We start from the raw sequence: 13307 nt of genomic DNA on the forward strand, positions 1-13307 counted from the left end.
TCCTTAGTCTTGTTTTATAAAATTATAAGTTTACCCAATACTAGAAAAAGATAGCTGAAAACTTCTGTGCCATACTCTACCTGCCTCACACTTCACAGAAATTTGGTACTAAGTCTAGAATTCAACAAATCTGAAAGGTTTAATCTCTGTATATGGTGCTGGCTATACTTGAAAAGGTTGACAGTAAACATACATGAAGTAAACAAAGGAATTTGGGATCTGCCAAAGCTGCAAAACAGGTGCAAGAGTGTCAGCAGAAGTTACTGAGTATATGTACTACTACAGTGTGTCCTAGTGATCCAGATGGGGTTGTGTGGTGTTCTCTGAATTCTTAACATTTCTCTCAGCTGAGGGAATGTCCCACCCTTGGGTCATAGTATTTCTGGACAGTAGTGTGGAAAACATAGTGCACAAGGAAATACTATCTGCTAGAAATAGCTCAGATGCCATTGTCTCTTGACTAGGATTGGATTTGGATCTCATTTCTCCCCAAGTTGTTCTATACGGCTGTTGTGAACACAGCCCTATGTAGGACAATAATAATCTAGGGTGGTATAGAATATAAACTTTATATAAACTATAAAGTTTATATAAATTTTAGTTTATAAAATATAAACTAATTTTATTGGAACCTCTGAATTATTAGCAACTTTTGTATTGCTGAATGTTGCCTTTGTTTTCATCATAATCCATCCAGATCATTTCAGCTGTTTAATAAAGCTCAGAAAACTGTTCAACCATGAGGGTGTATGTTTGAGTGAAACACTATGCACTTGCTATGGAGTATACCTACATTATGTAGTAACTACACCATGCATTCTGCAAATATAGGGTTGGATTCCATCAAGATTTCCACAGGCATGTGGGATGGAGCGGGGGGGGGGTGATTTTTGTTGATTGCTCCCTCCCATGGAATCCCAAAACATACTCTGAAACACTGCTTCTGTGGGATGGGATAGTGGTCACAAAAACCATCCCTCATGTACCTTAAGGACGCAGAAATCTAGGCAGGATCCAATTCATACTATCTTAGCTACTCAAAGAAATCTTTTACTTTAGAGAGTTTCTTCTTTCTCCAATCCGTCCTGGCAGTCCTGGCAGTGTCTACAAATCTGCCCACCACATCCCAGGGTTCTTTAAAATGGTTGGATTTGGGATCTAGAATGTGAGACACTTCATAGAAGCCTAGGGGGTGATTATGGTCTTGGTTGTAAGTTGTTTAGCCAGAATAGTTGAGTCATTTCCCATTAAACTAAGAACTTCAAAGGGAGGAGGAATAGTATTATCTGTAGCATGCTGTACAACCCACATTTAAAATCAATGGGGTTTGCACAGAAGTAGGAGGGTTGTAACCTAAGGTATTGATTCAAAGAAACACATGTAGTCCTGGCAGTCCTGGCAGTGTCTACAAATCTGCCCACCACATCCCAGGGTTCTTTAAAATGGTTGGATTTGGGATCTAGAATGTGAGACACTTCATAGAAGCCTAGGGGGTGATTATGGTCTTGGTTGTAAGTTGTTTAGCCAGAATAGTTGAGTCATTTCCCATTAAACTAAGAACTTCAAAGGGAGGAGGAATAGTATTATCTGTAGCATGCTGTACAACCCACATTTAAAATCAATGGGGTTTGCACAGAAGTAGGAGGGTTGTAACCTAAGGTATTGATTCAAAGAAACACATGTAGTTGTTTCTGTTTGTCTTTATTTTTTTAACATTTCAGAGCTTCCCAACAAGTCACTCTTCCAAATTGATTCTTGAACACCTAAAGAAGAATGTGTATGCACATGTATATTGTATAAATTGTTTTACTGAATTGTGGCTCAAGTTTCACGATGCACCATTTAAAATAGCTGATGCAGGAAAAGCATTATTTTGCATAATAGAAATACATGACTTATAGTGTTTTATATATCTACAAGCAGAGGACAGAAGATTTAGGGACATAGCACTAATTAATACAAGTGTATGTAATTATTTTAAAGTAGTTCAGAACAGGACACTTGGTTCTTCAGCTTATGTCAGGAGTTTGATGTTTTTCTGTATCTTAAAGCATAAATTACTTTTCTCCTTAATTTCTTAAAGTTCATACACCCTGTGAAGATAACAATGGTGGCTGTTCGCATTTGTGCCTGTTGTCCCCACGAGAACCCTTTTACAGCTGTAATTGTCCCACTGGAGTCCAGCTTGAAGAAGATGGCAGGACCTGCAAAGAAGGTAAAAGTCAGATGGTTTATTGTTTGGCAGTATTGAAGAGTACACGTAGGAAAAAGATAATTTTGGACTGCTCACTTAGTTCATGTCTATATAAAGGATTCATTATTGATTTCATGCTTTTCCTGCCAGTCTTTTTCCCCCCTCCAAAGACAAGCCACTCTCCAAATGTAGACTGGGGGAGCAGAGGGCTTTTTGTATGCATGAATTTTTCGTATTTCAGTTAATTTACTTGACAGGAGCTTGAACCTCAGGCCCCCATCTGTACAAGAGGCTTATGGATCACCATGCTCAAATAGCTTCAAATATAGTGGGGAACAGATGTGAACATCATAATACTCAATATCCTGAGAGCAAGAGCTTGATATCTCTAAGAAGGGTGCATATAGCTCCTGTCATTGTTTTTTGTATTTCTGTGGGCTGTTTTTAAAAATGCATGTGGGTGCAGTTTTATTTTCAGATCTCTATGCAATGTGTTATACAGAACAATGGTCAGGTTATTAGCTATCAGAATCTCTCAACTGGTGAGTCTGGATATAGTACTGGTAATTTCATTTTTTTCAAATAAAACGATTGACAGCAGAATTATTTTTTTATAGTCTATTATGTTGTTTAACACATTTTGAAGAACCAGTGATTTTGTACTGCTGATCAGAAGGGAAATCTCTAATTTTTGAGATGATGCATATGTTAAATAGTGAAGAAAAGAATGGCAGGGGTGTCACTGGCATAAACACTGATAGTACAGTAATACAGTTGGGAAATTGGTTTGCATTTTCTTTGTATACAAATTAAAGTTCTTTATTACAAGGCTAGTCATGGCAGTATTCCCCATAAGGATTGGAGAGTGGGGGGAATAATAATTCATAGCATAGGAACGTAAGTAGTAAGGGAACATATGTGGAAACTTCTTACAAGTTAAAATCCATGTACCTTAAATTTTATGGGCGGTACACATTCTGAGTGGTTGTTCATTACTGGATCCCCAATAATCTTTGGGGTTACATTCAAGGACTAGGTAGAAAAGAGTCACAAGGCAAGTTTACTAGTCATGGCAAAATGTTCTAGTCGAATTTTGACAAGACTGAGGATCCCAAATATTAAAAATCAATTGCAAACCTGGGACCTTACAATTATGGAAAAGTAAAGAGAGGCCAGACTATCTTCATACAACTTACAAATAAAATGGCATACTATTATTTATTTATTTTAGAGACCTACACAGAGCAATCCTAAACAGAATTACATCCTTTTAAGCCAATTGACTTGGATTTAGAGAAGTGTAACTCTTCTTAGGATGGCACTGTAAGTCATCAGGTGGTTTTGGGTAACCCTGGGATGTTGAAGAAACAAGTGTTTTGTTTGTAAAAATTATTGTACTGTGGGATATGTTTAAAACATTAATAACCATCTTCCATAAACCCAGTGATGTAGATCTTGGGGTATACCAAATCATTGTGGTTGCTGCCCAGTGATTTCCCTTTCTCTTCTGTTCTTTGCTATGGGAAGTTTTGTAATGGCATATACAATGCTGCAAAGTGAACTTGTATCTAGAATCAAAGATCAGTTTCATTTCCTGCTACTGCTGTTTTAATTAATAAGAGCAGGAAGGTACTAAGGTACTGAAAGGGGCTTTTTCCCATCTCCCCCCTCCCTTTAAAATCCCTCTTTCACGGCTTTAGAAATGCTTTGCTGAATGCTCAGAACAAGCTTTTCAAGACATTCATATTGACCTTGTGTTTCTAGCAATGGGAAACAGCTCCAATGGGCATTTTAGAACTTTGGCTAAGGGCATAGAAATGAGTGACTGTTTATATGGCGTTAGCACCTTTCTATTGTTGAGCCAGACATTCTTTCACGAGCTTTCTGTCAAAAGAGGAGAAAGTGGGATGAGAACAGGAAGTCTGGTTTTGCATGAGAATGTGGCTTTTTGGTTTAGTTTTATGGATTATTTCTTTCCCAAGCTCTGCAGCTTTTGTGGCTCACTGCCTTATGCCAACATACACGAGCTTCAATTCCTGCTCTTATTAATTAACTCATTGGTGGCCAAAGCTGGCTTTAATTCATTACTTGGAGGGTAAGGCATTACTTGAATCAAATTGAACTGTCATTGATACAGCTTCCAAAGATCAAGTTGGATTTCCCTTAAGAATCAAAGCACCAGAATATACAGTTTGTATGTAGCTGGCAGCTTATTCAGTAGTCTTGTTCACCTTTATTTAGTAGTCTTGATAGTTTTGCTGAATTGCGTTCTACCTTTAACATTATATGGAACTTATTGTGTGACAATCTTTAGTACTGAATTATAAAACTGCCTTTTGTCTTTGTTGTGCTATGTTCTGGTGCTGCACATCCTTTTTTTAAAAAAAACCTAACTTTTCATGGTGTAATTAAGATCACCAAATATTGAAAATATTGACCAGTCCTACACTGATCATCTTGGAAGGGAGTGAGGGTAAAAATAGCAATGTTGCAGTTTTAGTCAAGTAATTTTGTTTGTGAAAACACAATGCTTGACAAATGCAAGGTATATAGTTAAAGAAAAGTTTCCCTAAAAGGAAACTAGTGGCCATTTTCTGAATGTTGTAAGATAAGATAAGATAAGATAAGATAAGATAAGATAAGATAAGATAAGATAAGATAAGATAAGATAAGATAAGATAAGATAAGATAAGAATGTTGTAAGATAAGATTTCCATACCAAACTCCAACAGACTCGTATATGCTTGAAGTGACCAGTTGTGAAACTGGATGTGTATGTCTAGGTATACGTGTACTTTCTGTTGCTCACATAATTTTATTTTTACTGCATTTTACAAAATTTATACCCTGCCTTTCTGCCCTCATGAGGGCCACCAAGGCAGCTAACAAGTTAAAACATGCATAATAAAATCATATTTTAAAACCAACCCCACAAAACTCCGTAATTGAAATGACTAAAACTAAAGCTGAAATACATATAGAGACATTAAAAAAATTAAAACGTGCAGGAAGGAGGGGTCCCTGCAGGAATGCCAAACAAAACAAAAAAGTGTCACCTGCTAGCAGAAGATGCCAACAAAAAGGGACAGATGAATTTCCAAGGAGAATTTCCAGAGTCTTGGTGCCATGATTGAGAACGATTTTTTTGGGGTTACCTAGTCTCTGAATGGGGGTGTACCCAAAGCAGGTCCTATGAAGATTATCATAGTGGTTGGATAGGTTCATTAGGTAATCTTTCAGGCATGTTGGTCCCAAACTGTATAAGTTTTTGAAGGTCAACTTGAATTGTACCTAGAAACAAATTGAAAGCCAGTGTAGATGGACAAACGCTGGAGTGATATGGTCCCTAAAACCCTCTCCATTCAACATCATAGTGCCAGCATTCTGCACCAATTGATGTTTCCAAACACTTCTTAAGAGCAGACTTGTTCAGAGCATGCTGCAGTGATCTAATCTAGATGTAACTAGCTCTCAGATTTAGAGAAAGTTCAGTAGTCCATTTGAAGATAGATGGTCTATTTTTGAAAGTGGAAGGAAGGAATTAGCTAAATTAGACTTTGCCTGATTTTAAAATCCTAAATAACTGTCCCTTGGATCATAAATATTTCCCTCATTAAAGAAACTGGCTATTTTTAGGTAACAGCTGAAATTACCATTCCTAGGCAGTACCTCTTTTTTAGGATTGAAAATACGCATATTTACCTTTTATAATCTGAGTATTAAGAGGGCTGAAAGAGTGTGTTTTGTCAGTTCAAAGTAACTTACCTCAGGGTAAATATGAAGCAATTACAAACGGTGGTATATCTTGGCATTCCATTCCCCTGTTAGATAACGTAACTGTGGGATTTGTCATGTAGTTCATTGCTGTGAAATGAAACCTCCTGCAATGATCCTGTCACTTCCTTCTCTGTGCAAAGTCAGGTGTTGATGTCTTGTTAACACCAAACTAGATTGTGCTGAATGTTGTCATTGTTTGGAGCGATAGCAAGAATATTAACTAACATGGTAACTTTTGCCTTACACTTCTCAAGATCTGCAACAATGCTCATCCCCAATGCCATGCCAGAAAATCCTACTAGTTATTTTAATCTGTTTCTGAAATTAACTTGATTTCTTCCCCTTTCCTCTGTGTATCGCTTTTAAAAACCAGTCTGGGTTTAATAAAATGTGTGATACGTGCCTTAAGTGGCCAGCACAATGTAGCTTTACACTGCATGTTACCATTTTATTCTATTTTAATATCTAACTAGCTTTATAACATGTCAGCTAAAGCTTTAAGACTTGCTTATCTTCTCCGAAGTCACTCCCAGAAAAATTGTAGTTGTTACAAGTTAGCAGTTTTGTAGTAATTGGTATGGGTAAGAAGTTAGATAGGCTTCCACAATAGAGTATTGTTCTATTCTGATTAGTAGACAGACAAATGGGAAAGGAATAGCATGGCATTTTCTGGCATGGATTAGCAAAAGCAACCAATGCTGTCTACATTTGTTTAGGTTGGGTGAATAAATTGGAGCATTTGTTACTGTATTATAGATGTCTTGTCACTTGTCAAATGTGAAGTGGGCCAAGGGGAGAATGAAAAACAGCTCTTGTTGAGCTGGTGAGATGGGCTGTTTTGCTCTTGTCAGCTTTGATTGAAGTTAATTTTGCAAATAGAATGCAGCTGCTATTTTCAGAGCTGAAACATGAATTTTTAATAACAGTAGCACAAAACAACCATCTCAGAAAATGCTATACCTATTGTGGGCATTTAAAATTTAAAACTAGCGGATTAAAGGGAATAATACCTCAGCTACAAACCATCAAATGTCCACATAAACCTCTTCTTGTCTGCTTTTGCATGGCTTCTGGTTAACTACAAAATGAGAATTTAGTGCTTAGAGACTAAGGATAAATGGATCAACAGTTGTGTTTTATGAGTTCTTGTTCCTTTCAAATGTGGTTACAATTTAGCAGCTGTTCCTAAGTAGAGTTTATTAAAATGTATAGGCTTGTGTGGAGGTTAGCACTTTTATCAACTTATTTGACAAAACTGAAGTTTTAAGAAAATGAGGGGGGAAAGCAAGTTAGATGCTGGGGGGGGGGGGGTGCCATAGGAAATAACATACTTTAAAAATGTTTCTAGACTGCCTCTGCACAGAAAACACAAATGGATCCCAGGTTTCTTGTGTTCCTTTTTTAATCATAAGGGATTGGTGCAATTTTTTTCTTGCTAAATGAGCAAGTCATATGGTGTTACATATACATTCCTTATTTTTTCTGGCAAATGGTTGATGAGAGAAGCTTTCAAAAACCAAGCATACTATGCTTTTGGATTCTTTCTTTGGCAAAGGAAGGATTTTTCCATCAGCAACTGGCTGGTGGTCCTGGAGTTTTTGGAGGGTTTGTCCTTACATGTGAGGAGTCAAAAGCTGCCTTACTTGACCCATCTGGATATGATGTGAGCTAATATTTTAGGGGCTTTTAAAAATATGTGGTCAGTTTTACTTGGTGGTATATTAGGTACCTTCATGTGTCTTCAGCTCTATAACCAGGTGTAGAGAAATTCTTGGGTGCCTAATAATTTTAATTTAATTATTTTCGCACCAGTATTGCCTACAACCAAATCGTATTTGTGATCTGGAAATGGCATTGCAGCCTTGCATTAGCTTAGTATACAACATTGTTACTGAATTTCCTGAATTAAACAAATGCTGAAATGTTGGAATATACTCATTTTATCCAGCCCCCACGAAAATGAGTATAAATGTAATCCTGTAATGCATTAATTATTGGGCAGCGTGGTGAATTCCTAGTATGTGGGAAGAAGTGATGGCATTAGAGCACTACTAAACATATACAAAAACTTGTATATATAATTTCAGATAAAATTTAAATGCCAAGATGTGTTTGAAATTCATATGTGAAAATTTGCAGTACTATTTAAAAGTTCTTTTTTTCTACACTATTTGTATTTCATAGGAAACTTTGAAAATGCATTCTTGATGAAGCAAGCAATCAACTCTTGTAGCATAATGTGCACAATTTTTGTTGGTTTGCTGCCTTAGAGAACAGAGGTCAGAACAACAGTAATTAGACCCACCTGTCTGAGTTCAGCCAGGCCCTAGATGCAGCCTTAAATTGAAGCCTTAAATTGAAGATGCATGCCCCATTCATAGCACCTATCTGCTTTGTTGGCTTTGTAATCGGTGTTTAATATATTTCAGAACAAAGTTTATTTTTTCAGTGTTTAGGTAAATTATTTATTTTATAATTTGAATTATTTAAAGACACATGTTTTGATACATGTTATTCAAAGATACATGTTTTGATACATGTTTTGTCCAACTCTAGTGAGTATCCTGACCTGGATAGCCCAGGCTAGCCTGATCTTATCATATCTCAGAAGCTAAGTAGGTCAGCCCTGGTCAGTATTTGGATGGGAAACCCTCAAGGAAATCTTGGGTTGCTATACAGAGGCAGGCAATGAGAAACCACCTGTGAATGTCTCTTGCCTTGAAAACCCTATGGAGTTGCCATAAGTCAGCTGTGACTTGACAGGACAGATAGACAGATAGAAAGCATAGAAGGCTAGAACATAGGCAAGAGCTAGAACAAAATATTATCTAATTCCCTAAGCAATAATGGTATAAGCAGTATGCATTTGGAGAGCCAGTAAGATGTACAGTGAATATATCACTGTAGCCAACTGACATGTGAATTGTACTTATTTTTATCTATTTTATTCCACTTCTACCCCATCTTTCTCACTATTGGGGACCCACGGGGCTTATATAATTCTCCTCTCCATTTTTTACTCACAATTATCCTGTAAAATAGGCTAGGCTGAGTGTGTGTGACTGGCACAAAGTCACCCAGCAAGCTTCCATGGCAGAGCAGGGAAGCAGTCTTGGGTCATCCAAATCCTAGTCCCTCATTCTAGCCACTGCAACACTTTGGCTTATTTCCTCTATCCAGCATAACCTGAATTGCATGAGGCTCGAGTCTGATGCTTGGAAGAAAAAAGTACGTTCATGCGTTCCTCTGTGTGTGTGTGTGTGTGTGTGTGTGTGTGTGTGAGAGAGAGAGAGAGAGAGAGAGAGAGATCTTTGCAATGAGAAGGACTGTTAGACTATATTTAACTATTCTACTTCTCTCCCCTGAGTGCTATTCTACAGTAAGTTTTATATGGGTATCTGAAGAAGGGGAGTTCTAACTCTTGAAAGCTCATACCCTGAAAATCTTGTTGGTTTCTAAGGTGCTACTGGACTAAAATCCTGCTCTTCTACAATAGGAATCACTTCCTTACAAGCCTCCAAATATCTCTTGTTGCTGTTTTGAGGAGCTGGCAATGTGGTCCAGTAGGATAGAATCAGACACAAAGTCTTGTGTTCAGATCTCTATGAAAGTACTCTTTTAAAGTTTTGAACCTCACTGTGTTGCTCTCTTTTATTTATTTTTGTTTAAATTTGTATTCCGCCCTCCCCGCACCAGTCTGTCAAGCGCTTTTTATGAGAATACAATAATAGGATAACCATCCGTATGCTACTCTCAGCTCCTTGCAGAACAGGTGTATGTTTATGAATAAATTTGGTGCTTGAATGCAAACCAGCTAGAACAGAGCAGTGAAGCACAATAGTGTGGGATTGGGTATAGGGAAGTTTACTGGTGCTTATGGATCATAGTATGTTGGAGGTTTGAATGCCGTTAGATGTCTGAGAGCCAATAACCTTGCTAATAAAATTCTTCTGTGAAGGATTCTGTAGTGGTAAAAACTATGGACTTTCTGGGAAATAAAGTCAAGATATTGAAGGACGTTCCATTTTTAGTGCGGAAGAAAAGATTTAAGTACAAGATGTTGGCAGCTCTTTTGAGGGAACGGGATATAAAGTACAAATGGCTACTCCCGGAAGGAATCGGGTTTAGTTATAAAGATAAAGCTTACAAGATTAATTCGGAAGATCAGCTAAGGGATTTTGTGGATAAAAATTCAGAATTTGGACCAGACACCAAGCAAAGAGAAGAGGATTCGAAGCCTGAAGGGAGGGGGGAGGCAATGAGCGCTCCGGCGGTAGCTGCGCAGAGGGAATTGCGCCCGAGGCCCAGGGGAGGGAAAAAGTTAATTTGAACTGTAATTTGTAACTTGTATGATCAACCACTCCGTCACTATTTTATTAAGCTATTTTTTACTATGGCAGTATGAAGGGAAAGCATTGAAATGTAGTGTTTAGTGTTTGTAGGTCACCTTCCCCTTTTTTCCACCCCTCCTTCCCTTTCTCTTTTTTCTCCCTTCTTTCCCATCCCTTGTGCTATTGTAGTCTTTTGTAGTTACTGTCTTGTAGGTTATGTATGTATGTAGTAGTTTTGTATGTTAGATATTGAAAAATAAAAAATATTATAAAAAAATAAAATAAAACCACTCCATTCAGAGCATCCCTTTGGGAGCTTGCATTGCCTTCTAATAAAGAGAATACTTGAACTGAGGTAAAACTTCTTTATGCATCATTTTCTGTAGAGTTTGGGTCACATTAGGAAATGCCCTGTTTCATCTTCTCACAGATTTCACGAACTGTATCACACCTGTCCCCCAGTAGACTCCTGGGGGAAAACATGCCCCCATATGCTAATCTTTTCAGTACTGTTCCAATTCTGTAAAGATCCAAGTTACAAATTGAGTAAACAATATAAATCAGTTGTCTGGATTTGTGTGGCTTGTTCAGTTTTGTTAAGAGAAGTCACATTTGACTTCTTTCTCTGCAATCTGTATTATATTAGCATAGGTCACTGACTTATTTTCTTTGCAGATGTTCAGAAACATTTGTTTGTAATATTAAATAGTGCTTGACATTTAACCATCAGTAGTAATGGTGGATATATTTTTCCAATAAATTGGTATATAGCTTGTCAAAATGAATGTTTTCCCTTTGCTGGCAAAAAAGTAAACATTTTTCCTTACCTTCTTGTTGAAAGTATGACCTTAAGCTATGTTTGCTTTGTGTTATTTTATTTATTTTCATCCTTGGTGACTATCCTAGTATAATAAATGGTTGCGTCAAGTAGTGCCTTGAACTTCTACTTTCTGGATATTCAATAATAAAGTTGACTGTCACACTGGTCTCTTACATTTGGATATTCAGGCTATCTAGAACTCCCCTTTGTTGTTGTTCTCAGCCCCAAATCAGAAAGTTGTTAAAAAAAGTTTAACAGAGTTAACTGTACATTCATTGTCCCTATTCCATGTCTTTTATCTTCCTTTAGTCTGCTGGGAATATGTTTGTTTTGTCCTCTCATGGTGGGCTGCACCCTGAATATCCTGTTTAGCACATGCTGATACTGTTGCTAATTGGTTTGCAATAGTTGATAATCTAATCTTCATTCTTTATGGCTACACATGACTTTGTAAACGAACAGCTCACTGTCTCTTGATAGGGTTGCCATTCCCCCAGTTGGGGTGGGGGATCCCTTGCTCCCACCCTCCACCACCTGCCACCACTCACCTGGCTAGCAGGGCGGGGGGAGACGAGAGTCCTCCCTTTTGGGGCCAAATTGGGCCGGTGCGAAGCATGCATGTGGTCCTAAGCCTGCATGATGATGTCATTTCCCAGAACTGATGTCATCACGCAAGAGAAAACAGGTGAGTGCTGGTCCCCCCTCCCACTGGGAAAGTAAGGGGAACTGGCAACCCTAATCTGAGATACAGTAATATCTCAAAGCTAGTCTATCTTTTAGGAGCAACTTCTAATTTAATCTAATTTTCATTTTCAATGCCAATGCAACTCTGACTGGGGGTGCCAACTGAATGACTGATTTTTCTAGAATTGTGTGCATGTATAATGCACACACACACTCTGCAGTGGAGTTTTCAAATGTTCATGTATCTAGCTTGGCATGTTTTGCAAATAAAAAGAGCTCTCAGTAATTAAAGAACCAAAATATTTACATGCCTGCATCTAAAAGACAACCTTACATTTATTTCATTTACTGAGAAAGTGTACTACGTAAAGAAATTATATCCATCATTCAGGAAACTACTATTGACTGAAATGACAGCCTTTTGGGATATTGACATCTTTACATATTGCCCTAATTTCTTTTTGTATATTAACAAATGAAGTCATAGAATCATAGAATCATAGAGTTGGAAGGGGCCATACAGACCATCTAGTCCAACCCCCTGCCCAGTGCAGGATCAGCCTAAAGCATCTCTGACAAGTATTCATCCAGCCTCTTCTTGAAAACTGCCAGTGAGGGGGAGCTCACCACCTCCCTAGGCAGCTGATTCCACTTTTGAACTACTCTGACGGTGAAAAAGTTTTTCCTAATATCCAGTCGGTACCTTTGTGCATGTAGTTTTAGCCCATTGCTTCGCGTCCTACCCTCTGCTGCCAACTGGAACAGCTCCCTGCCCTCCTCCAAATGACAGCCTTTCAAATATTTAAAGAGAGCAATCATGTCCCCCCTCAACCTCCTCTTCTCCAAACTAAACATTCCCAAGGCCCTCAGCCTTTCCTCGTAGGGCTCAGTCTCCAGACCCCTGATCATCCTCGTCGCTCTCCTCTGCATCCTCTCGATTTTGTCCACATCCTTTTTGAAGTGAGGCCTCCAGAACTGCACACAGTACTCCAGGTGTGGCCTGACCAAGGCAGTATAGAGAAGTCATATCCTTTTACATTTTATATAAATTTTCTTAATTGAATGTTTTCACTTTGTGATGTATAACATAACTTGACCTAAGTTACTAGAAGAGTTTTATTTAGCAAGTCTGAATTAATGAATTCTAGATGCCCTGGCTTGAATAGCCCAGGCAAGCCCAATCTTATCAGATCTTGGAAGCTAAGCAGCATTGATCTTGGTTAGTAATTGGATGGGAGACCTCCAAAGAAGACCAGGATTGCTATGCAGAGCCAGTCTCTTGACTTGAAAACCCCAGCAGAGGTTGCCATAGGTCAGCCATGACTTAATGGCACTTTCTGCCACCAGAAGCCTTTTGTTAATGAATGTGTGAGCTCTTAAAAACACATGCTCTATTAAAAGGTACCTTTGTAGAGGAATTATGTTTGGGAATGAGAATCTCCAAAGTGTGGTTTCCCCATTGTCTGTAGGGAGAATTTCAGCATTGTTTAATTTTCACTTT

The 13307-nt window shown here is 38.1% G+C and overlaps 1 protein-coding gene across 1 annotated transcript in view; it reads left to right on the top strand.

Annotated features, from left to right (window-relative positions):
* Positions 1-13307, top strand: part of LRP5 (LDL receptor related protein 5) — a 226208-nt gene that overhangs the window by 109082 nt on the left and 103819 nt on the right. The window contains exon 5 of the mRNA XM_054970416.1: positions 2084-2215. Within this exon, the coding sequence (XP_054826391.1) occupies positions 2084-2215 (132 nt within the window). The remainder of the gene's footprint in view (positions 1-2083; positions 2216-13307) is intronic.

Source organism: Eublepharis macularius, chromosome 2 (genome assembly GCF_028583425.1).
Source record: "Eublepharis macularius isolate TG4126 chromosome 2, MPM_Emac_v1.0, whole genome shotgun sequence".
NCBI classification, from domain to species: Eukaryota; Metazoa; Chordata; class Lepidosauria; order Squamata; family Eublepharidae; genus Eublepharis; species Eublepharis macularius.